The sequence below is a fragment of the Populus trichocarpa genome, chromosome 4 (assembly GCF_000002775.5).
Source record: "Populus trichocarpa isolate Nisqually-1 chromosome 4, P.trichocarpa_v4.1, whole genome shotgun sequence".
Taxonomy (NCBI): Eukaryota; Viridiplantae; Streptophyta; class Magnoliopsida; order Malpighiales; family Salicaceae; genus Populus; species Populus trichocarpa.
In genome coordinates this window covers 20687409-20713665 of record NC_037288.2, presented here as the reverse complement: position 1 = coordinate 20713665, position 26257 = coordinate 20687409, and the positions used below count along the sequence as shown (strand labels likewise).

The 26257-nt window shown below is 32.0% G+C and overlaps 1 protein-coding gene across 4 annotated transcripts in view; it reads left to right on the top strand.

Moving 5' to 3' along the window:
• Positions 1–11134: 11134 nt before the first annotated feature.
• Positions 11135–26257, top strand: part of LOC18110452 (wall-associated receptor kinase-like 8) — a 96325-nt gene continuing 81202 nt past the window's right edge. The window contains exons 1-3 of one of the 4 annotated variants that reach the window (XM_052452055.1): positions 11148–12100; positions 12257–12409; positions 13576–13895. In XM_052452055.1, coding sequence (XP_052308015.1) covers positions 11239–12100; positions 12257–12409; positions 13576–13895 — 1335 coding nt within the window. In that variant the 5' untranslated portion in view covers positions 11148–11238. Of the gene's footprint in view, positions 12101–12256; positions 12410–13575; positions 14011–26257 lie in introns of all 4 variants that reach the window. The other 3 variants (XM_052452054.1, XM_052452051.1, XM_052452050.1) reach the window with 3 other exon arrangements.

Genomic DNA, 26257 nt, shown 5'->3' with positions numbered 1-26257 from the left:
TTAATTTGTTTTGTCAACACATAAAAATCATTAAAAAACATTAATTCAATACTTTTTCATGTGAAAAAATAGTTTGAAAACATGTTTCGCGTTAAGCTTTATATCAGCACTTAATCACTACTATTAATTTTGTGAATTATATAGCACTGACCAAAGGGAGAACAAATTGAATAAAAAAAAAACTCAAAACTTGGATAAAACAATATGCACTAATTCTCACATATTAAGCTAAGAATACTGGTAATTTAGTGATTCCAACAATTAAATCTTACATATGAAAATAGAAGAGCTTAAAATTGATGCATATTAACAAAAAATAAGTTGAAAACATTATGGATTGGAGTAGTGATGTTTTTTAAATTTCATTTGATCCTTGAATTTTTTCTTTGCACAATTGAGTTTTTTTTAGTCTAAATTAGACCTCAATTGCCTTTTTTTTTTAGAGAGGGTTGAATTGAAAGATAAATAATGAAAGTGAAAAATATGGATAATATAGGTGGCACTTTCAAATTTGTTTGTGAAGTATATTTTGGTCCTCCATCTTTTTTTGCTATAAGGTGATTGGTTCTGTAATTTTAAAAATAAAAAAAACTACACTTTGGTATCAAAATTTATTTTCCTCTTTTTTTAGTTTTTTTTCGTGAGAGGATTCGTCGGATTTCAGTAAAGAAAGAAATAGAGCTCTTCGTTGGCGACGAACCTAACCACCAAAATTGTTAAAATTGGTGTCAATGGGTTCCACTAGGTAAGGGGAGTCTTATAGTAGTTGTTTTAAACCTCAAAGTAACTTAAAAAACCAGATCTAGATCAAGGATGCAATATTTTTTCCAGTTTGTTTTAGTGGTTTGAACCTTTTTTTTTGGGTTTATTAGGTTGATAGATTGGTTTTTTGGTGTTATAAAAGTGTTTTGTGGTTGAAATGGTTGAAAAAATGAGTTTTTTGGTACAAAAAACCTGCAGATCCAAATTTTCCAACAACCACAATGAATGTTGAATTTTGGGCTGACAAGCAACACGTCGTTTGCCAATTCTTTTTTTTTTTTTATAAAACAAACAGGGGCAGATGACTTGAAAAAAATTGCAGGCCCAGGTATGCGGGCCTGGGCTTTTCCTTTCTTTATACTATTCTTTTTTTTTTTCAATTAATACTTTTTTTATGTCTTTTTTAAAATATTTTTTAATTAATACTCCTCCTATGTCATTTTTTAGGCTTATTTAGTCTTTTTTAAATAATGATTATTTTTTAATTATATTGAATGTCTTTAATTTTCCATGAAGTTAATACGATTTATCTTTAATTTTTTAATATTTTCATATAAATTAAATTTATTTTTATAATACAAATTGATTTTAATAAACAAATTCATTTAACACAATTGTATAAAACCCTGTGTTATGCTATTAAATATCATGATCTATATTTACCTTTTAATTTTTGCAGGTTTGTTTTTATTTATCATCAATTTATTTTTATATCAAATTATTCTGACCTCGTGATCTAGGATGTATGATAGACATGTAATCTTGACATATCTCATGTTCAGGTTACTGATTTAACGTGGTAGCCCAACTTTTTCTAGAGTGATATTTTTTTTTTTTTATTGTCACCTATTAAAATTTAACTTGATTATTTTAAAAAAAAATTATTAAAAAAAATTGATTCTGCCCGTTGCTTCCCGGCTGGCAATCTAGTATCATCTCCTTCATGTATAGGCTGAGGCATCTTCAAACATTAGAGAGCATCATGGCTGCCGGTATCAACAACAATAAAATGGGATGATGATATTTAAAAGACCGTTTGGCCTGCGTTTCTAAAAAAAATTTAATTTTTTTTTATATTTTGGATTATTTTATTGTATTGATTTTATTAGAAATAATTTTTTAAAAATAAAAAATTATCATTTTAATACATTTCATCATTAAAAACATTTTAAAAAACAATTACAACCACACTCCCAAACAGACACTAAGATCAGAAACAACACCATTGGTATTTCTGCCATGATATTCAATAATAAAGTGAATCAGAATTATGATGTTCTTGAATTTTCTCATAAAAAACATGATGGCAAATCTTGAGATAAACAACACCGTATTAGTTTCATAACCATTCATACCTTGAGAAGTTAATTTTCCTTGGAAATGATCAATTGTTTAAATTAAACCATAATAATTTACCCGCTATTTTTCCTTAATTAATTAATATACATATTATTAAGAAATAACTATTTTATAAAAAAATTTCCAATTATCAATTCAATCCTCAAAACAAATAAATTTTCATCATATTACCCTATTAACCCTCACTTAAAAGTATATTTATTAAATTCAACATGACTTAGTATGTCGATTCAGAACCCGATTCAAAGATCAAATCTAGTCAACTTCAATGATTTTTTTTTTAATATTTTTTCCAAAACAATGTCATTTTAAGATATACATAGGTTGACCCCAAAATAAATAAATTATCACATGGGTTTTCCATCTATTAGACATTACTCGAGTAACATTTACTCCAAACAATAGTTATTAAACCAAGCATGGTTTAAAAAGTCTACTTGAAATCTAATTGACTTGGGTTTTTTTTGAACCTGAATAGATATTGACCCGATCAAACTAAGATAAAACCAAAATTATGAATTTCAAGGATTTTTGTTTTCAATCTTTTTTTTTTTAAAATGATGTTATTTTATGATAAATCTAAATTGAATTATCAATTTATAGGTTTATCAGGTCAATCCGCGACATGAATCTTGGATTAAATTTAATACCTATGATTAAAACTTTTTCCTCCAAAATGACATAAAAGAGGACCTATTTTGTTTTAAAATGAAATCATTATTATCACATGTTATAATAATATGGGTAATGCCTAATAGATCATGTCATGGGGATCCCATTAGTAATATTTTTTTGTTTGGGAACCTACTTGAGAAACATGAAAGAAAACTATCCGTTAACAGCCTCGAAAAATCAAACCGACCACACAATAGGAAAAGAGTCACGTTAAAATTAAAACAACCCGCCTGCAACACTTCCACTTCATTGATTTTGATTTACAGTACACGAAAAAAAAATTCCTTGATATTTCAAGTTCCTCTTTTCTTTGCCTGTTAAATTCTGTAACAACAATGGAGTTCCACGGTGGAGACAAAGTAGAAGTATGTAGCGAAGAGGAAGGATTTCTTGGATCATATTATGCAGCGACAGCGGTCAAGAAACTTGAGGCCAACTCTTATGCAGTGCAGTACGAGAACTTAGTGGAAGAGGAAGACATGTCAAAGCAACTGATAGAGACACACCGCAAGCCCAGCGCTAAAACACACTGCTTGATCAGCACTCTGCTCAACGGCCTTAACAGGCGCACCCACCCAACACCTAAACCATTAACTCGCCCGTCCGCTCAAACCCAGTCCTCCACTACTCTTCTTCTTCTTCAAGCCAAACCCCTTTCAGTCGATGGAGTAACAATTTCGTAAGTTTTCTTGCTAATCTAGCTCCGCTACGTCGTGGTTTTAGTGCCTGCATTTGTTACTTAGAACTCAGGGTTTGAGACTCCGATTTTTGTATATTCTGTAAATTTCTGGAAGTTGAAACCCTAGTTAGCAGTTGTTAGTTTTTTAAGCATTTATTTTTTAATCTTGGAAACTGTTTTTGTTTTATTTATTTATTTTTGATTTCCTGCTTAAAAAAGCATGAAATAATTTCAGAGATTTTGGATCGTACAGAGATAGGCATGCTAATCCTTTTTTATTTTGAAAATTTAAATTAATTTTTTTCTGTCTCTAACAGTAAGAAAACTCCGCTAATGGTGCTGTTCTTTAATCTCTTTGGAAGGTGGATGATTCTGTAATTTCAGGATGTATATAAAGCAGGTAATGTCGTGCCGGAATTTTTTTTTTTTTTTTTTTTTTTTTGTGTATGGTTTTGTTTTTGAAAATACAGATCGAGCTGAATTTCATTTCTGTTCGGATAAAGGCTGTAATCGAGATTCTAGGTAGGGGTGAGTAAAAAAATCGAAAACCGATTAAACCGAGAAAATCAGAAAAAAACCGAACCGTGAAAAAAAAACCGATTAAAATTTTACCAACCGGTTCGGTTTCGGTTTTATAAGCTTGAAACCGAAAAAACCAAACCGTACCCAAACTGAAAAAAACCGAGCCAAACTGAAAAAACCGATTCGAAACCGATCGGTTTGAACCGGTTTCGGTTTGGTTTCAGTTTTTTTTATTTTAAAAAAATATTTGGTTTAGTTTTTTTTTTTGTGATAAAAATTGAATCGAATCGAAAATGATCACTTTTATTTCTAGGAGCTATCGAGAACAAATTGCTACCGAGTTCCTTTCAGTTCGAAAATTAATTGTGTTGGTAAGTTTGTTTTAAGAGCTATCGAGAACATATTGATTTATTAATTTTTTTTAATATAATTTTATTCATTTGTTGTCTAGCTGTTATAATATATTGAGTGAGGAGTATTTTAAATTTCTGGACTGAAGGATTATTCTTTTTTTGATAAGTGTCAATAGTCAAATTGATCTCTTGTATTGCCATTGTAGCAAACAATGCACTTAAGAGCTTCTGTTTCTGTAATGGATGCTGGCAAGGATAAAATTGTTGCTGCTGCAACTTGACCACATCTACTGGAGAAATCAGTTGAGAATGATTGATTTGGTGGCTGCCTTTACTTTTAACAAAACTGCTTTGCATTCTGTTCATGCAATGACTGTTTTGCTGCTGGTAAGGATTAATTTAGAAACCAAATGGGTTCCCTTAGAGATGCCTTATCTGCTGAATTCATTTCTATAGGAGATGCCTTTGTGATGGATGATTTCTGCGCAATTGTGTTGGTTCATTTACATTTTCATTGAGTCACTTTCTACATGCAACCATTGATTTATTTGATTTTTATCTTGAGAGAATATATGACCTGTGTGCATTTGAGTAGCATTCTTAAATATGACTCATCATGGAAATGTGCATAAATTTTATAAGCTTTTGGCTTGGTGTTTGCTTACAAAACATTATGTATATTAATTAGGACGCCTAAATTTGCATTACATTCAGTTCTCCACCATGCTTGTTCTAACTAAAATTGTATTGATCCAGCAAAAACATTGATTCGAGTTTGTTGTTAATAATTTGTATGTTGGTTTACGTGCAACTGAAAACTCAGTATTTACTTGTGCTATTTTGTTCTAGAATGTTATTTCTGTACGTGCTGCAAATTTGGGTTGAAAGTTTTTGGTGTGAGAAGCTCTGTAGTGATTGCTTTTGGAATCCAAGGATGGATAGTTGTGAGAAGAAGTTTTAATTTCATAATTGTGGTCGATTGGTACTAACTATAAAAGTAAGCAAGGCTATGGTGTCTACCCCAAACCACAATGCTACTAGGAAATTTATATGATTTGCGAAGTAAAACAATTTTTTCTTGATATGATATTTGTAAGTAACTTAAATTATTTGACTGGAAAGTTCTTGGATACTGGTGGAGCATTGTTTATGCCCGAGGGCTTGTCTATAAATGTGTGCATTTTTGGAAAATTTGCATGAGCTAAATTGTCAATGAAGTTGATGTGACTTCTGCAATGGTCTGCATGCTTATATCGCTGCATATTCTTCTTAATCTCCTAAGTGTTTACTTAAACTGTGATATGTCAAGATTTGGATGTGTCCACAAACTGATGGTTGGACTGCATAACTGTTGATGGTTAGGATAAATTAAAATCTTATTTGTTATTTTACATGATGATCGTTATACATGTTTATAATGCCTTAACAAGTTACTAATGATCAGGTGATTAAGTAAGGAAGAAAGTCGATATAACGAGGTTTTTTTTATGACTATCGATGCTCAAAATTGAAGTTTATGAACATAATTATGTAGAATAGATCGCATTGAGGTAAGAAATCTCATGAATGTGTAATTTCCATCACGTAGACTAAAATGAGAAAAGCGGAGCTAGAGACTAATTTCATAACTAATCTGAAATGACAAAAACAAAAGTTGGAAGCCATAATATCCTTTGCAAAGTCTGAAATTTTACATGGTGAAGCTGAATTGAAGGGGCAGGAACTGAATGAAGCTAACTTATTGGCTGAAGTCGTAACACAAGAACTCTGAAGGGAGCTTTGAGTTGTTCTTAGAAACTTGATTATAATATTTCACTGTAAAAGACTTCTTCGACTAGCTGTTCTTCCAGGTGTTTCTGATAGAATGGATAGACTCATTGGCTTAAGTCACAACACAAGAACTCTGAACTATGAATTTGCTTTATTGCTTTTTTATGTGATAAATGACTAGGTCGAGCTTCAGTTTTTTGTTCTTGGCTTTTAATGTATTGTTAAACTATTATGTTTTGTAATTAATCAATGTTTTAAATCTATTTATCCTGCCTGATTTGCTAGCCGATATCTATGCTGAAATCCTAGAAGATGATGTGTCAGCTGATATATATATATATATATATATATATATATATATATATATATATATATATATATATATATATATATATATATAAAAGCTGATCAATTGGCTAATATGAAGAGTATGAAAACATTGATTGATTTACATACAATTCATCAAATAAATGGATTTGCAAAATAAACAAATGAAGTCGTTCAACAAATAATTAACGTAATTAATGACAAAATATGAAGTGAAAGTTTTAATTGATTATGGAATTAACATAGATAGCTTAAACATCTCTCTTCACTTTCTACTTGAGAAATTACTTAGGAAAATTATATATTTGTAAGGAAATTACTAGCCTATTTTGCTAGTGGTTGAGTTATATTTTTGCTAAAATTTAATTTTTTTAAATTAATATTTTATATTTTTAGATCGTTGTAATGCATATAAAAAATAATATATTTTTTTAATATATTTTTAAATAAAAAACACTTTAAATTATAGAAAATAACACCCATAAACTTTGTATATGATAATAGCTTCACCTTCGTTTTTTTTTTTGATAATCATCGAGAGTATATTGAGAAGGCCATAAAGCGAATAGCCAAAGAGAAATACAAGCGATATAAAAAAGAAGAAAAGAAAAAAGAAAAAAGAAAAAAACTGATTTACTACAGCAAACAACAAGAAGACTACCTAAGATTTCTTATTACTCCATAATTTGATGCCATCAGAAGATCTTAAGAGGTCATTTCCTGTATAATTGAAGTTTGAATCTTGAGTATGCAACCAAATAGCAACCCGATGAAGGATGGTGGAGAAACAATCAAACAAGTTTATAGTTCCCTCCTCAAAAACAATTTTGTTCCTCAGCAACCATATACCCCAAATAGTACTACTTGAAATTAATCTCCAAGCTGATCTTTGGAATTTGCCATGTACCATTTCGGGCCACTGCAGAAGCAGCAAGTCAACTGTTCTCGGTAAACAACATTGGATACCCCACCAATCCAAAACTTTCATCCAAACACTCCTAGAAAAGTTACAATGTATAAAAAGATGCTCTGAGGTTTCCAAATTTGAGCTGCAAAAGACACATGAAGCTTGTGTGGCAGACAAAACAGTCCGTTGATGGAGAAAAGCTCTTGTACTAACTTTGTCCTGTACTGCCAACCAGAGAAACACCTGAACTTTCGGAGGGGCCCCTTTAATCCAAACATTGGCTTCGAAGACTCTATCAGTCGCAGAGGAGGTATTGTCAATTAGGGTGCAACACGATTTAACTGAAAAGCTTCCATCAGAATTGCATGGCCATATAAGTTTGTTATCTTTTCTTTGACGAATTATCGTTGGCTCCAACATTGAGAGCAAATGATGAAATTGTTGCTCTTCATAAGATAAGAGCTTCCTACGCCAAACCAAATTCCATCGCCATTGATCATTCACCCATTGACCCATCTCATTAACCAAACCATTCCGAAAAGTAGAAATTTGGTAAAGCTTAGGGAAAATGCTACGTAAAGCATTTGATCCTATCCACACGTCAGACCAGAAAAGGATGGAGGATCCATCTCCAATCTTGAATTTAATGTTTTCACGCAATACTAAGCCGATGACACTGTTTGGATCCAAGATTGACAAAACGTCTTTCCAAAATGGGGAAATATGACCATGCAATTTTGGGATTCCATTCTCGAAAGTTGGGGAGTAAAGATGGGTTGTTACCTGTTTCCATAAGGCATGGTCTGGTAAGCTTAGCCTCCATATCCATTTGAAAAGCATGGATATATTTTTTGACATTAAAGAACCCAATCCGAGGCCTCCTTCTTTTCTAGCTTTCACAACAATACGCCACTGCACCTTGCAGATTTTCTTTTGCTTCGCCACTCCAGACCACAAGAATCTTCGTTGAATAGATGTTAGTATATTACAGACACCTTTCGGCATAAGAAAAGAAGACATATAATATACTGGCAATGAACTCAAGACACTTTTGATTAGGCAGATACGTCCTGCCATACTAAGCATACGACCTCTCCACATGCTCAACTTTCGTCTGAAATTCTCAATAATAGGCTTCCATGTAGACAATCTTTTAGGATTGGATCCTAAAGGCATGCCTAGATAAGAGCAAGGCAAGAAATCAAATCTGCAAAAGACTGAATATGCCATACTAGCACAAGTATCTTCCCCAACATTTATGCCAATTAAAGAGCTTTTATGGAAGTTAATGTGCAAACCTGAACAAATAGCGAACCACAACAGGATCCTTTTAACTGTTTTGACCATATGAAGATTAGCAGGCATGAAGATCAAAGTGTCGTCTGCATATTGTAGGTGACTGAGGCAAAAGCTGTCTCCAAAAGGGATACCTTTGAAAAGATCATTTGAAGCTGCTCTTTGAAACAAAACAGATAATCCCTCTGCTGCTATTAGAAAAAGGAATGGAGAAAGGGGGTCACCTTGGCGAATCCCACGACCCATTAGAAGGAGATCCATTAATCAACACTGATAATTTTGCAGTGGAGATGCAAGTGTTGATCCAATTAATCCATTTTTCACCAAAACCCATATGCCTCATAACCTGCTCTAAATAATCCCACTGCACACTATCGAAAGCTTTGTGAAAATCCACCTTAAAGATAAGGCTCGGCACTCTGTGTCTTTTCAAGGAATGAACTGCTTCATTGGCAACCAAAAACCCATCAATTATTTGCCTCCCTGCCAAGAAAGCTGTTTGATTCTCACTGATAAGGTCATGCATAACCGCTTTCAGACGGCTAGAAAGAACCTTAGCCATTATCTTATAAATGCCATGAATCAAACTAAGAGGCCTGAAATCTTTGAAGCCAACTGGGGAAGCTATCTTCGGAATTAGATGAACATAAGCATGATTGACTCCTTTTGGAAGCCTACCTGTTTTGAAGAAATTCTTGGCCAGGTCTAACAGATCATCTGCAATGAAATTCCAAGCAAGCCTGTAGAATTTGAAATTGAAACCATCTGGACCCGGACTCTTGCTCCCATCACAATCCCAAACACTCTGCTTTAATTCTTCCAAAGTGATATCTCGCTCCAAGCTAGCTGAAGAAGAAGCCGAGAGTGTTTTAAAACCAACAAGCCCTAAACCAATTCGGAATCTATCAGGACTTCTAAATAAGTTGGAGAAGAAGTCAACTGCCGCATCTTTTATGACCGGTAAACCTTCAACAACAGAACCATTATGAACCACTTTCAGGAGATGGTTTTTAGCCCTCCTGAAGTTAGCAACTAGATGGAAGAAACGCGTGTTGCGATCGCCCAGGCGACACCAAATTTGGCGAGACTTTTGACACCACATGCTTTCTATATGCAAGTTACATTGCCACTGTTTCTTGATCAATGAATCAAGCGAGTTCTGCTCTACAATAGATAATTGCCCATACTCTGATTTCTTTTCTATTGCTGAAATATTGCTTTGGATCAATGACAAAGCAGTCTCCTGATGCCCAAAACCAACCCTGTTCCCTGTCCCAAAGCAGTCAATGACAATAGCTTCACCTTCGTGATTAATCCACCTTGCAATTATAATGAAAGACATGGGTGAAGAGCTCAAATCCAACCACTTGACATTAAGGTATTGGATTGTTTGAGTACTATGAATTTTCTGTAAATATTTTGTTTGCCTTCCAAAAAAAAAAAAAACTAAAAAGAAAGATGCAAGGAAGGACTTTCAGGCTCCATTGACCCGGTCGTATTGGAACTAAGATATGTGAAATGAAAAAAAAAAAAATGATGGGTTGGTATATAATTTATATAAAAAAATTCATCTTGAATTGAAATAAAGTGAATGAGAATTTAGGTCATGGTGCCATCCCCTTGTTGTGCTTTTAGCATGCGTATAGGTGGCCTAAAAAGCCTCCAAATAATTCCCATCTGCATGTCTTGGTCATGTTTTAATATTTTTAATTAATTACATTTCGAGGATGCATTTATTGACTTTGGAATGAGTATTTATTTTGGTGTTTGTGTTTATTTTTCCCATAACAATCCCCTTAATCATAAATTTCTCTGCGTACCCCAAACGTTCGAGGTTGGTGGCTTTGACTTGGCTTCATTGGGGTTTGTCCACTACATATGTATTAGTAATTGTAGACTTTGATTTGGTCAGTGTTATGTGAATTCTTCCTAGCTACTAGCTAGGTACCCCTATTTTGTAATAATGATTTCTTGATTTATTAATTTTTAACTCTCTCATTATATCTTCGATCAGCCGTTAAATAATTTCTAGAAATTAATAAAGCTCCAAATCGAAGAGCGTGAAAACATTGAAAGATTTAGATATAATTGATCATCAAATAAATGGACAAGTAAAATAACCAAATGAAGTCAATTAACAATTAAGCAATGAGAAAAATCTAAAGTGAATGAAAGTTTTAATTGATTATGGGCTAAAACATCTCTCTTCAAGTTTGCACGTGAGAAATTACGAAGGAAAAGTATACATTTGGGAGGGAATTAACCAGGCAGATGCAGCCAACGACTTTGCATGCATGCCAACTGAGATAGCATATCTTCTAGAGATCTTCTACATGTTTTTTTTTTTTTTTTATACAATTTTTCTTGCTTTGAAAAATAAAAACCGAAAAGAAAGATCTAGGAAAGTAGTATATATATATATATATATATATATATATATATATATATATATATATATATATATATATATATATATATATATATATATGTCCTCTACAAGAAAAGAAGTTGCAGTAGTGGTTTGGAGCTTCTTCATACAAATCTTCTAGGGGTCAATTGCTACTTATTAAGCTGGGAGGTGCATAGTCATGTGGGTGTTTTTGCTGATGATGTCGCTATTATCGTGTCCAGCTGCAGCATCAACAGCAAGCCCAGATGTAAAACCTGGCTGCCAAGATAAGTGTGGGGATGTTAGTGTTCCTTACCCCTTTGGGATTGGAGAACAAAGCTGTGCCATGAATAAGCCCTTCTTTCTAAACTGCACTTCAGGCGCTGATGGGCAACCTGAACTGTTGTTTGGAAGAAACATGCCTGTTCGCAAAATATCACAGCTGAACGGCACAGTCACTGTAGGCGTATACACTGCTTCCGACTGCTATAACGAAACAGCATGGAACAGGACAGAATCTTCTGTCACCCTTGGATCAGGCCCCTTCATGTTCTCAGACACCCTAAATGTATTCACAGGTATTGGTTGTGATACCTCTGCTCAGGTGATCAACAAAGATCGTACATACGGAGCTGCATGTCTCTCCATATGCACCGAAAACGTGAGTTTGTTAGAGAATAATCCTTGCTCAGGTTCTGGATGCTGCCAAACCTCGATTCCCAGGGGCCTCAAGTCACTTAACATTTCGACTTCCAGTTATAACAACCACGCGAATGTTTCGGACTTCAATCCTTGTGGATTTGCCTTTTTAGTGGACAGAAGCTCCTTGAAGCTTTCAGATTGGCCGCTCTCTCGCAAGCCAAAATATGGAAATGATGCATATGCAACAGATGTTGTGATTGAATGGGTAGTTAAAAATGAGACGTGCGAAAAGGCCAATAAGACAAGTGCGTATGCTTGTGGCTCTAATGCAAATTGCACGGACTCTGAGAATCAAGGATATCGTTGCTTATGCGAAAAAGGGTTCGAAGGAAACCCTTATCTCCAAGATGGCTGCCAAGGTAAACTGATTATTTCTTTTGTTTAGGCTTTAATCACTAGTAATTATGCTTATCTTGTTTAGGCTTTAATCACTAGTAATTATGCTTATCTTGTTCAATGTGGTCTCTAATTGTCAGTGCGGTGTTCATCACGTTGAATTTTTTTTTCCCCAATAGATAAGGATGAATGCAAGGATCCAGGAAAAAACCCTTGTGAAGAAGGTACTTGCGAGAATGTGATTGGAGATTACAAGTGTCGATGTCCACTTGGCAAGTACGGTGATGGTAAAACAGGCTGTAAAGGACCTGGTATCGTCACAATTATTGCAGGTAATTAGCTTTCTTTGCATTCTCTTGTAAGTATAGAAATTCGGCTAACTTGGATGGATCAAAATCAATTTTTTATATTATTTTATGTTTTTATATTTAATGGGATGTTGATTCATTTATTATCGATTTTTTTCATTTAATTAAATTAAAATTAGTTTGTTTATTTTAGTTGAGTATGTAATCCAAGTCATATATATATATATATATATATATATATATATATATATATATATATATATATTTTAAATACACTTATTATACTTAAATATTATTTTTTATATAAAAAAATAATTCGGCTTGGTACAGTAACTATTCATGAATCCCTTGGTTCTAATATGAATAGCCTGTTTTTTTTTTTTAATTATTATTGTACTTGGACTAACGATTTTCTTGCGTAAACATATTTTGAAGATATTTGCCGTAAAAAAAAAAAATAGAGATATGGATACTGAATTTTTTTATTGCAAAAATCCTCAAGGCCATCAATTAGTAATTAGTAATTAAAAAGGTCTGAACTTTTTGATTTTTTAAAAATGTTTTTTTAAACTACAATTAAACCATTATAAATTAATATCTTTTAAAACCATAAAAATTAATTAATTAATTAAGCTATATTTTTTAAACTTCAAATTTAAGTTGGGATTAAACAAAAATATTATTTAATAAAATTTATGAATTTATGAATTAAGGTTTATATAAAGTGTACACTGTTTTCATGATCATAAGATGCCTTCTAAAAAATTACTTCAATGAGACACGTGGAATCACATGATTTAAACAAAAAAATTAAAAAGGGGTTAAATTAACTTGATTATTTTTATAAATTAATGGTTTGATTGAAAACTCTCTCTCTCTCTCTCTCTCTCTCTCTCGTGTTCTTCAATCAATTGTTTTAGCTTTGCTTCATTTCTTCTCCTTCTGGCTGCTATTGACGTTGAGGAGACCACGACATTTGAGGTAGCGCTTTTGATCGGAAGGCTAACGAAGGCTTGATTTTAACTTCACTTGATAGTTCGAGGGATTAAAATAAATTAAAAAATAAAACATCAGGAATTTAGTTGGATTAACGAAGCTCAAGGAGGCTTTCGATCAATTACAATAGTAAATAAATATTTTCCCTTGATTTGATTTTGAAAGTAACGTCCTTCTTTGACATTTTCTTGCAGCTGTTGGCGCAAGCATTTTCCTTGTGGTCATTTGTCTGCTACTCTACATGATCTGCACGAAAAGAAAAAAGGAGAAGAACTTCCAAGAGAACGGGGGAAAATTTTTAAAGAATCAACGAGTAAGGATTTTCAGCGAGGCAGAGCTGGTAAAGGCAACTAACAATTATGCTGATGATCGGAAACTCGGGGAGGGTAGTTTTGGTTCTGTTTACAAGGGAGTTTTAACAGACAATACAGTGGTTGCTGTCAAGAAGTCCAAAGGGGTGGACAAAGCTCAGATGAATGCGGAATTTCAAAAGGAAATGAGCATTGTTTCACAGGTCAATCACAAGAATGTGGTAAAGCTCCTGGGCCTGTGTTTAGAGACCAAAGTTCCATTACTCGTCTATGAGTTCATCTCAAATGGAACTCTTTCCAAGCACATCCACGACAAAGGTTCCCGGATATTGGTTTCCTGGACCAATCGTTTGAGGGTAGCATCGGAGGCTGCCCTTGCGCTTGATTATTTGCACTCTCTGGCAGACCCTCCGGTTATTCATGGAGATGTCAAGTCAGTAAACATACTTCTAGACAATAATCACACAGCGAAAGTAGCAGATTTTGGAGCTTCGGTGCTGATGTCTCCTGGCCAAACCGATATCTCAGCTACAAAAATACAAGGGACCCTAGGCTACCTGGATCCTGAGTATCTTATGACGGGTATTTTAACTGTTCAAAGTGATGTCTATAGCTTTGGGGTAGTTCTTGTGGAGCTTCTCACTGGAGAGATGCCAAACTCCATTTCCAAGTCTGGAGAGAAACGAAACGTTATTCAACACTTCATCTCAGCACTGGAAAATAATCATCTCTTCAAAATTTTGGATTTCCAGACAGCTGATGAAGATGATATGGATGAGATAGAAGCTGTAGCAGAGCTTGCAAAAAGATGTCTAAATAGCATGGGAGTAAACCGGCCAGCCATGAAGGAAGTGTCCGATGAGCTTGCTAAGCTGAAAGCTCTTCACCAGAAATCATTGGCTCAGCAAAATAGCGAGGAAACAGACTACTTGTTAGACGAATCATCACAATCTTTCTGCGAGAATGCAAGTCATCTCATGAATCAATCCCAGACTGTGATATCATTGCAGATGGAGAACTACACTAACAGCAATTAAAGTGAGACCACAATCAGTTTCCAACATTCAATAAGTCAGATAGCTCCATTAATAAATTGTAGATTATGGCTATGGATGTTCTTGAGTTATTGTCTCTAGTAATTCTCCAGCAGGAACTTGGAAGCTTGACATATTTCAAGAATCCAGATTTTCCTTTTCTTTTGTCACCTATGTTCAAATAAAAATTGTGTGTTTACAGGACTAATTAATATACTCTCTCAAAAAGAAATTGATAAGTACCTTCGATTTCCTAATCAAACCAGATTCAATGATGTTTACCTACATTCACAGACAGAGAAAGCTCCACAGCTAGCTCAAATTTCCATAGCATACGAATTCTTACCACAACAAGATTCCAAGAGCAGCTATAACCATAGTTTAAATTCAACCTGTTGATCTCAGGTTTTTGGGTCAAGTGAATTGATCTCGAGCAAGTCTTAAGTTTTGAGTTATGTGAATTGATTGGAGTTAATTTAATTTTTTAATTTTATAAAAGTAAAAATGGTATAATTTGAATAAAATTAAGAAAGAAGAAGAAAAACAGATCTCAGGTAATCTAGATTTTTTATTGGATCCATTTTCCTTTTATTTTTGTTGAAACTCTTCCAAGACTAAGCTCTGAATCACCAGAAATTATGGGTTAACTGTGAAAGAAGTCAGGTTTAAAACAATGAGGTGTTCTTTTTCTCCTTTTTATTTTATTTTATTTTATTAGAGTAGAATAAAATAAATAATGTAATCGCCTTTAATTTTGACTTAAAATAATCAATTTCTTTTCTATATTTGTATCCTCCGTACGCGCACACTTATAACTTTCCTTAAGAAAAAGAAAATATACTGAAAACATGGGATTCAGTAATGACATCAAGTGACCATTTCTCTTTTTCTCTTCTTTTTTTGGCAATAAAAGAAATTTACGCCCCTAAAATTTACTGTGATCTCTTAATTGAAAATTTAATATTAATCAAACTAATCATAACTTATTATTTTTCACATAGTTTTATAAAAAAAAGGACTTGAAATCATGTGTCATATTATGTGTTGTATTAATTGATGATAACAAGGATAAGTTTTATAGCATTGTTTTTTGTGTGTATTGGCTCGGTTAGATGGTGGTAGATCAGTTACTTGTGAATTCTTATATTAAATCTAACCAAATGCACAAATTATCTATTCAAAATTAAAAATATTTTTAAATTTCCTCCTATAATTTTTTTATCTTTCAAATTTGATCTTTTTTATTTTAGTTGCTATTTATTTTGTTTGGGATCATTTTTTAAATTATTATTTTTTACAAATTTCATCATCCTTGAGTTTTTTTCCTATCAAATTTTATCTCCATTGTTTTTGTTGCTTTTTTTATAAGTTTTTTTATTAATATTTTTCTCACGATTTCATCTTTTAGAATTAAATTTATTTAGATTTAATATATATATATATATATATGTGTGTGTGTGTGTGTGTGTGTGTGTGTGTGTGTGTAATGGATTTGATATAAATATTGTCAAACATGATTTAAAACCTAACTTGAGATATATATATTTGTATGATATAAATAATGTGATATCTTTTTAGATTAGAAAACTGATAGCTAGCATTTAGAGATGGACCAAGGAACCACAATCATCATGTTATGAGAAATAATTGATTTTTCTTTTCGATGTTAATTGGACACTTTGAGGATAAGTTTTTTTTTATCTATTCTAGATGTTGTACTGGCTATACATGTTCAAGATTTACTTAACTAGTAGATGTGCAAGAAATGATCATGAGGGCATTTTTAGCATTGGGTTTTCAAGTTACTGGTTCTTCATCTTGGATTTTAGACTCAAGTGTATCTAATCATATGATCAATTCTCTCAATGGTCTAAATAATGTCAGAGAAAATTGTGGCTCTTCACATATTTAAACAGCAAATGGTAGTGTTCTATCCATTGTTGCATTTGGTGATATATCCTTTTTCCTTTAAAGATGTTCTTGTGTCATCTAAACTCTCTATGAATTTAGCTTTTGTTAGTCAGCTTGTTGACCAAAATTATGATGTACACACTTTATTCATGATGGTTGTTTTGTGCAAGATCAGATGTCAGGGTAGTTGATATATAGCGAAGGAGCCTAAACATGGATGTCTCTTTTACCTACAACGACCTATTCCACGAAGCTTACCTTCCTTCCCTGTTCTGTCTTTACTTTGTCATAAGTCAAGGGTGTCAAATGAAGTCTGGCATAAACGTATTGATCATCCTTATTTTAGGGTTCTATCTTATTTGTTGAAATCTGGTCTATTGAATAATAAAGAGCATTCTTCTTCTACTATGTTTTTTGATTGTGCAACTTGTAAACTTGAAAAAAGTAAGACTTTTACCCTTTTCTTTTGAAATAAGTAGAGCCACTCATAGTTTTGAGATCATTCATAGTGATGTCTGGGGTATCAATCCTCTTATTTCTCATGCACAATACAAATATTTTGTAATATTTATTGATGATTACAACAGATATACATGGGTGTATTTCTTGCAAAACAAATCAGAATTTTTTCATATGTTCAAACTGTTCTTAGCTCTTGTTGACATTCAATTTTCAGTTGCTGTTAAAATTCTTTGGTCCGACTCAGGTGGAGAATATATGTCTCATGAGTTCCAATCTTTCTTGCAATCTAAATGCATTATCTCTCAATGTTCTTGTCCATTAATAATAACTATTAATCTCGGTTGTATATGCTCTCATAAATATGAAAGTAGATTTAGCTTACCATGTATACCTTCCTAAAATCACTCTAGATAATTAGCATGTACAGATTTAAGTTTCTTTGTATAATTGGCAGTCTGCCTTATATAATGAAGACCTTCTAAAAAGAAAGGCATTTTGAGATTCTAACCATTACGTTACTTATATTTGTTTTAGATAAGCAGAAGGATGAAACGTTAAAACACTTTCAAAGGGGTTGCTTAGTAATTCCGCCAAGTATTCTATGAACTTATGCAAGGCGGTCATGACCATCTCGTTATGATGAAGAAAAAGGTTAGTTAAAGGAGCCTTTTAAGTCTTAGTTTCATTTGTTCTTTCTATCTCCTCCTATTGTTCATTTTTCCTTTGCTACTCTTATATATGCAATGCCTTGGCATTATTCCTTTGTCTTTTTATTGTTTTCTAAGTTTAGTCAGTATTTTTTTTTTGGTCTTTTATGTTGAAATTTTGAGATAACCATATGAGTGTATTTTAAAGTTTCATGTCTTACATTTGTGATCAATCTAGATAGCTGTTGAAACAGTTCTATAAATTTTATGGTATCCTGACAGGATGTTGATCACAGAGATGATAATTACGATGATGATGGACTTCATGAAACAGATCTAGAGGGAAGGGTTGTGAAATATGTTGGTATGATAATGATGGTATATATGTATTTGTTATCGCTCAGTTATGTGTTTATTTTTCGCATAAACAAGGAGGTAGAAATAAAAAAGGACAGATTAGATGTCCCTAATTGGATAATAAATAGGTTTTTACTTCAGAACTTTCTGTTTATTGACATGGAAAAAGTGGTAAGATTAGGATTTCAGCTGGTTTTAAAAAATATTTTTCTCCATGAAATGCATGCAAATCTTGTTTTTATTTGTCATGTTGCCTTTTAGTAAACATGGTGAGCGAAAGTATATTGCCCGCGGTATCTTCTATACTTGAGAATATGGGCATGCTTATTTACAGGGCAAGGGGAAACACAATCAATGAAACGGTTGTCAGGGGGTCAGAAAACTGTTGTAGCCCTGACATTGATATGTTCCATGCAACAATGTGATCCTGCTCCTCCCTTTTATATATCTCTTTGACGAGAAAGACGCAGCATTGGATCCACAGTACAGGACTGCTGTTGGAAGTATCCTATTTCCATGTATTCTATTTTGCTGTCTCCTTCAAGCTTTAATGGTTTCTTTTTGTGGTCTTCTTTTGGCTATCAGTATGGAGTCGGATGTAAATTTCGCTTTCCTGCCATGCTGTTCTGTTGCTACTACTCATTGAGGGGAGTTGATCTTCAGCCTCCTAGAGTGGAAGTAGGTATTTATATCTAATGGGAAACTCGTGCATAATTGAATACATGCTTGTATATATGCAGATATGTGCATAGTGTTAGTTTTTTGTTGCATGCTGTATTCCAGTGTAATATTTTCCATCTTAGCTCATATGAAATTTATCTGTGTCTAGATGTGATGAGGGTTATTCTTCAATAGGGGCAAGTGGCCACTTAATCTGCTACTGGATCTGAATAATTTGATTGACAGCAAGATTCTGAGAGACTACTACTCATCTGATATTGTTTAACCATATGAATGGCAAGATATTGGCTTGTACCTCCGTGCAATGAAAATAGAAATGTCAACCCTATAAAGAAGATCTAAGGGCTGTTGGTGTGTAGTTATGTGTGCTCTGTATTGATTTTAGCTATTTTTTTTTCATCTAATATATCCTTTAGAGGAGATCCTTGATTACATTGTTTGCTAGACATGATCCGTCGCCTGTCGCCTCGCTGATATGACAAATACACAATTTATAACCACCACTTTCAGGCCAGAACTTGTGAAGGTTGCTGATAAGTTACATGGGGTGAACACACAAAAACAGGGTGAGACGTGTCAGTGTTGTCTCCAAGAAAGACGCACTAGAATTTATCGAGCATGACCAATCTCATAATGCAGAATAAGGTCAGAAAGTTTTTTAACACACGAGAATTTCTTCTTTCTTTTTGTAAGTATATTTACATTTTCATGGATCTGCCAATTTTATATCCTTGGACTTGGTGAAATCCGTTGCTAGTGATAAACCGTGACTTAAATTAACTCATTCATCCTTGTCGGTCGGTGCGGCCAAACTCTGATGAACGATGACAGATTGATCTATATGACACTGCTGCAATATATTTGTTAGCTCTCACCATGAACTATATCTTTTTTGCTGGAATCTCAAGATTGTAAATAGATGCTAAACACCTAGGCATGTATGAAAATTATGCTTTTCAATATATTCTCTCCTGTTATTTACTTAATGGAAAATTTTCTTTCTTGGTATTGTTGATGAATGCTACTGATTGGATTTCTATAGGCCTTCATGTCTCCTCTAGATGCATTATTTGAATTGAAATTCATGCTCAAGTTTTCCTTTGGTTAAGAAATCAATATTCCTCGATCATCTTTTCCCCCTTGAAAGAACCTTATTGAGCTGAAATAATAATAATAATAATAATAATAATAAAAGGTATTTAGGCCGCGTTTGGGAACGCGGTTGAAACCACATTCTTTTAAAATTTTAAATTTTTTTTGCTTTTTTTTTTTTATGTTTTCAGATCGTTTTGATGTGCTGATATCAAAAATAATTTTTAAAAAATAAAAAAAAAAATTATTTTAATATATTTTTACATGAAAAATACTTTCAACAACAATCACTATCACACTCCTAAACAGTCCATGCAAAAGCGGAACAAATATACCATTTTTAAGGCCTAAAACTTCATTTTCTCTCTGCCTATTTTCGTGTAACAATTTAGATGGCTGTAAATAGGGCCAGAGTTGGATTTTGCTTCAGTAGTTGGATGGAGTAGGTATTTATTTGGGTGCTCAATCCGAATTATTTTTTAAATCATTTTAAAAAAAGTAAGATATAAATTTAAAAAACAAAATTTTATTTCTATCCATGAATCATAAATTATAAAATAAAGTTTAAATTTAAGTTTATATATATATATATATATATATATAAATCTTTCACGAATATTAAGATACAAATTTATATTTTATATTGAAAAATAAAATTATAATTTCATAAAATTAAATAAAAATAGATTAAAAAAAAGGGATAGGGGTGAGGTTGAGGATGGATTGAGTGAATTCTTCTTAGTTTTTGTATTTGATAGATGATTGATTAATATTACATATATACTAAAAAGGAAAATGGTTTTTTACTGTAAAAATAACATAATCCTAATTTTTTTCAATTCTTTGTTGTAGTGGAGATAAATTTTTAATTTTGTTTTTTTAGAAAAAAATGTTTTTCTTATATTTTTTCTTTTATACTTGGCATATTTATCATTTAATATTTGATTTATTTATCACTATTTTTTCTTATCTTTATTTTTTGTAATATTTTTTTAGTTTTTTCTTTTTTTTCTTGAAATCTTTTTTTGAAAAAAAATATTATTTTTTATTATTTACACTTATAATATTTATCCCTCTATACTTAGCCTCTATATACTATTCTTTTTGTTTTTATCTTCATTCTTGTGTAATTTGTTTTTAATTTTTTTTCTTTACTTTTTTTTTTGAAAAAATATTATATAAAGACTCATAAAATGGTGTTTTACTATAGCAATTGTAACATTGCCTTATTTTTCTACTATATTAAAAATTAACTTGAGATCTTATAAGTCTTTATTAATATATATAATCTTCACTATATTTTATTATATGTAAGTATCGATTTTTTGATTAATAGTTATAGTTTTTACTCCATGTAAAAAAAAAACTTTAATAACACCTATAAATTAGTTTTTTTTATATCAAAAAAGAAATTATTCGCCTTGCAGTAAGGCGAGTTGAATAGACACGTTAATATTTTTTTTTATATTTATTGGTATATATGATTCTTGATTTATTTAATTAAATATACATGTAAAGTTTTTTTTATTTATAATTAGGATTTTTTTTTTAAAAAAAAACACATTTGAAAAGCTTGTATATTTTTTATTTTTACTATAAAAAAATAATAATCTGATTCACGACTATATGCACGGGTCAAATAACTAGATGTGTACACAACGAAGGCGGGTAAATTTGCCATCAAATGAAACGAACTCTTTTTACATCGTTTTTTATTACGAGCCGATGGAGCCTTTGCGGTTGCTCTGCAATCAATTTAATAGACCTATGGACCTGAAGGCCTTCTTTGAGTCCATAGGTCTACTATCAATTTTCCTTGTGATTATTTGTCTCCAGTTCTACATGATGTGCTGGAAAAGAAAAAAAGTAAGGAGAAAAGCTTCAGAGAGAACGAGGGAATGGCTTAAAGCATCAGCGAGCAAGGATTTTCGGTGAGGCAAAAGCAACCAACAATTATTTTGATGATCAGAAACTTGGGAAGGTGGTTTTGGTTCTGTTTACAAGGGAGTTTTAGCAGATAAGACCTTGGTTGCAGCCAAGAAGTTTAAAGGGGCAGACAAGGCTTAGATGAACGAGGAATTTCAAAAGGAAATTAGCCTTGTTTTGCTGGTCAATCACAAGAATGTGGTCAAGCTCTTTGGCCTGTGTTCGGAGACTAAAATGCCATTGCTAGTTTATGAGTTCATTTCAAAAGGAAATCTTTTCAAGAACATCGATGACAAATTAAAAGTTGCATTTGCTAGCTTCCTGGGGCAATCGTCGAAGGATAGCATCGGAGATTACCCGTGCGCTTGATTATCTGCATTCTCTAGCAGACCCTCCAATTGTTCATGGAGATGTCAAGTCGGTGAGCATGCTTTCAGACAACAATTATACGGCAAAGATTGCAGATTTTGGAGCTTGACCACTGATTTCTTCAGGCCAAACCATCATAGTAAAAAAAATATAAGCCACTTTTAGCTAGCTGGATCCTTAGTATCTTGTGACAAAGTGATGTCTATAGCTTTGGAGCTGTCCTTGTAGAGCTTCTCACAGGTGAGCTGCCAAACTGAGATCTCAAGTCAGGAGGGAAACTGGACATTACTCGGTACTTTATCTCCGCACTGGAAAATAATCATCTTTCCAGAATTTTGGATTTTCAGGAAGCTGATGAACGTTAAATGGATGGGATAGAAGCTGTAGCTGAGCTTGCAAATTATCATAAAAAAAAAAAAAACACTAAAGCTACTGGTGATATGATTGTCGATCTACTATTCATTGTAATAATATAATTATGAATTTACCCAACCAAAAAATAACGACACTAGAGCTCCTAGCGAGGTCATCCGACTCTGCCTTAGTGTAGGGCAAGGTGGCCCATGGGGAGCCGCTTGTAGGACACGGTTTTCTAGTTTTTCATCATCCCTTGTTTTTTTTTTTTATTTTATCATGAGAGGACGTGGGTTGTGGAAGAAGAAGAAGAAGAAGAATAGTGCCACTTAAAAGGACATTGTTTTTTCTTAAAAAAAATATGAAATGGTGTCGTTTTGACTGAAATGCGCTGTTTCATTTAAAAGAAAATGATGCCAAATTACGTTAATTTTCGAATTAACCATCAATGTTGGTGGGGGGGGGGGGGGGGAGAGACAAGAAGAAACAAAAGAAAAAAACAAAAAGCTTCTCTTCCCCAATTGCACTTCCAGGGGAAGAAGAAGAAGAATAATGCCACTTAAAACGACACTGTTTTTTCTTAAAAAAAACATGAAATAGTGTCGTTTTGACTGAAATGCGCTGTTTCATTTAAAAGAAAATGGTGCCAAATTGCGTTAATTTTCAAATCAGCCGTCAATGTTTGATTTATTCAATCAAGTCCTTAATTGCAATTTTGATTTTAAGAATTCATTCAATTGCATTCCTGCCAAATTCAATATCCAGCCCTGAAGTTGGCTGCCTTTTTTATTTCGGTCATTGGTCTCGGAATTATGCAATTTGACCCTCATTTGAGCAATAAACTTTCAATTTCTTCAATTTGACCCTTGATTTAGTCAATTGCAGCCCCTCTATTTACACGCATTTTTCATTTTGGTCCTTGATTTTGGATTTCTTCAATCAAGTCCCTAATTAGCCATCAAACATTAATATTTATGTAGTTAAGCCCCTGATTTGACCAAATTAATATTTATGCAGTTAAGCCCCTGATTTGACTAAATCAACTCTAAAAAAATATAATTTGACCCCAGAACCTTAATTTCTTTCAATTAAAGCCCAAATTGACTTAAAAATTAATTTTTCTTGCAATCAAACCCTCAATAAATTCAATTAATCTTCAATAAATTTAATTGAGTCCATAAACATCTAATTTTGAACTTTTCTTTCTCAAATTAAATTCTCTTTGTCAATAGGGCTCTCATAAGTAAAAAATATAATGTTAGATTTCAATCTTTGTATTTTTGAACCTCCTCAACCAATTTCTAACTATTTTTTGGGCGCTCCAGCATCCTTTTCTCACTGTTATTATATTTTGGATTTTTTTTGTTTTTATTCCGAATAAATTTTTTGATTTTTGGAAGAGAAAAAATAAATTTGGGGAATAACCCAAAATGAGTTATGACAAAGATGATGTTTCATTATTTTTTATCCTCTTTTTTGTTTTTTATTTTTATTATCACCCCTCCTATTTTTCAATTTATAAATAATCTATCAAAATACAAACATTTTTCAATTTATAAATAATCTATCAAATTACAAATATTTTTTAATTTCACCCCCTATGATTTTTTAATCTTTCAAATTTGGTCCTTATTATTTTAATTACTATTTATTTTGTATGGAATCATTTTTTTTTTTCAAATTTTATCTTCCTTGGTTTTGTTCTCTCAAATCTTATCCTCATTGTTATGTTGTTATTTTTTTTGTTTTAAGAAGTTTTTTTATTAATATTTTTCAATGATTCATATAAAATTAAATTGATTGAGATTTAAGGTTCTTTATTGAATTTGAGTCTAGAATTCAGTGAGTTGTGGGTTCTAAAAATTAGATTAGATTTAGAAAATTCAACTGAGTTTGCTTGGTACTTTTTAAAAAGCTTATGTTTTTTTCTTTGAGTTTTGCTTTGTTATTTTTTGTAATTTTTCTTTTATCAGATTATAATTAGGTTATTTAATAATCCGAACAAACATAGATTAATTCTATTTACCTTTTTATAATTAGGTTTTTTTACCCTAATATTTTTTTTACATTGAAAATTTCTTTTCCTGTGGATGTCTAAATAGCATGCATGGTAGTAAACCTACCAACCACGAAGGAAGTATGTGATAAGATTGCTAAGCTGAAAGCCCTTCATCAGAAATCACTTATTAGGCGAATCATCACAATCTTTCGGCAACAACGCAAGCCTTTCCCATGAGTACTCAATCCCAATAATTAATGTAATTAATGAAAAAATATGAAGTGAAAGTTTTAATTGATTATGGATTAACATTTATAGCTTAAACATCTCTCTTCACTTTCCACTTGAGAAATTACTTCGGAATATTATATATTTGTAAGGAAATTACAAGCCTATTTGGCTACTTGGTTGAGTTATGTTTTTGTTAATTTGTTTTTTAAATTAATATTTTATATTTTTAGATTATTTTAAATTAAAAAACACTTTAAATTATAGAAAATAACATCCATAGACTTTGCATAAATAGCTTTCACCTTCATGATTAACCCACCTTGGAATTATAATGAAAGACATGGGTGGAGAGCTCAAATCCAACCACTTGACATTAAGATATTGGATTGTTTTAGTACTATGAATTTTTTACAAATATTTTGTTGGCCTTCCCAAAAAAATAAAATAAAAAACTAAAAAGAAAGATGCAAGGAAGGACTCTTAGGGCTCTATTGACCCGGTTGTATTATTAGAACTAGTCATAAATTAAATTAAGATAGGCAAAATGAAAAAAAAATGATGGGTTGGCATATAACTTGTATATAAAAAAAGGAACAACATGATAATTTATATATAAAAAATTCATGTTGAATTAAAATAAAGAAAATGAGAGCTCAAATCCAACCACTTGACATTAAGATATTGGATTGTTTTAGTACTATGAATTTTCTACAAATATTTTGTTGGCCTTCCCAAAAAAAAAAAAAAAAAAACTAAAAAGAAAGATGCAAGGAAGGACTCTTAGGGCTCCATTGACCCGGTCGTATTATAGTAACTAGTCATAAATTAAATTAAAATAGGTAAAATGAAAAAAAAAATGATGGGATGGTATATAACTTGTATATATAAAAAAGGAACAACATGATAATTTATATAAAAAAATTCATGTTGAATTGAAATAAAGCAAATGAGATTCACTTGCCATTAAGATATTGGATTGTTTTATTACTATGAATTTTCTACAAATATTTTGTTGGCCTTCCCAAAAAAAAAAAAAAAAACAAAAAAGAAAGATGCAAGGAAGGGACTCTTAGGGCTCCATTGACCCGGTCGTATTATTGTAACTAGTCATAAATTAAATTAAGATAGGTAAAATGAAAAAAAAAAATGATGGGATGGTATATAACTTGTATATAAAAAAAAGGAACAACATGACAATTTATATAAAAAAATTCATGTTGAATTGAAATAAAGCAAATGAGAGCTCAAATCCAACCACTTGACATTAAGATATTGGATTGTTTTATTACTATGAATTTTCTATAAATATTTTGTTGGCCTTCCAAAAAAACAAAAAAAAAAAACAAAAAAGAAAGATGCAAGGAAGGACTTTTAGGGCTCCATTGACCCGGTAGTATTATTGTAACTAGTCATAAATTAAATTAAGATAGGCAAAATGAAAAAAAAAATGATGGGTTGGTATATAACTTTAATAAAAAAAAAAAGGAACTAGGATAATTTAT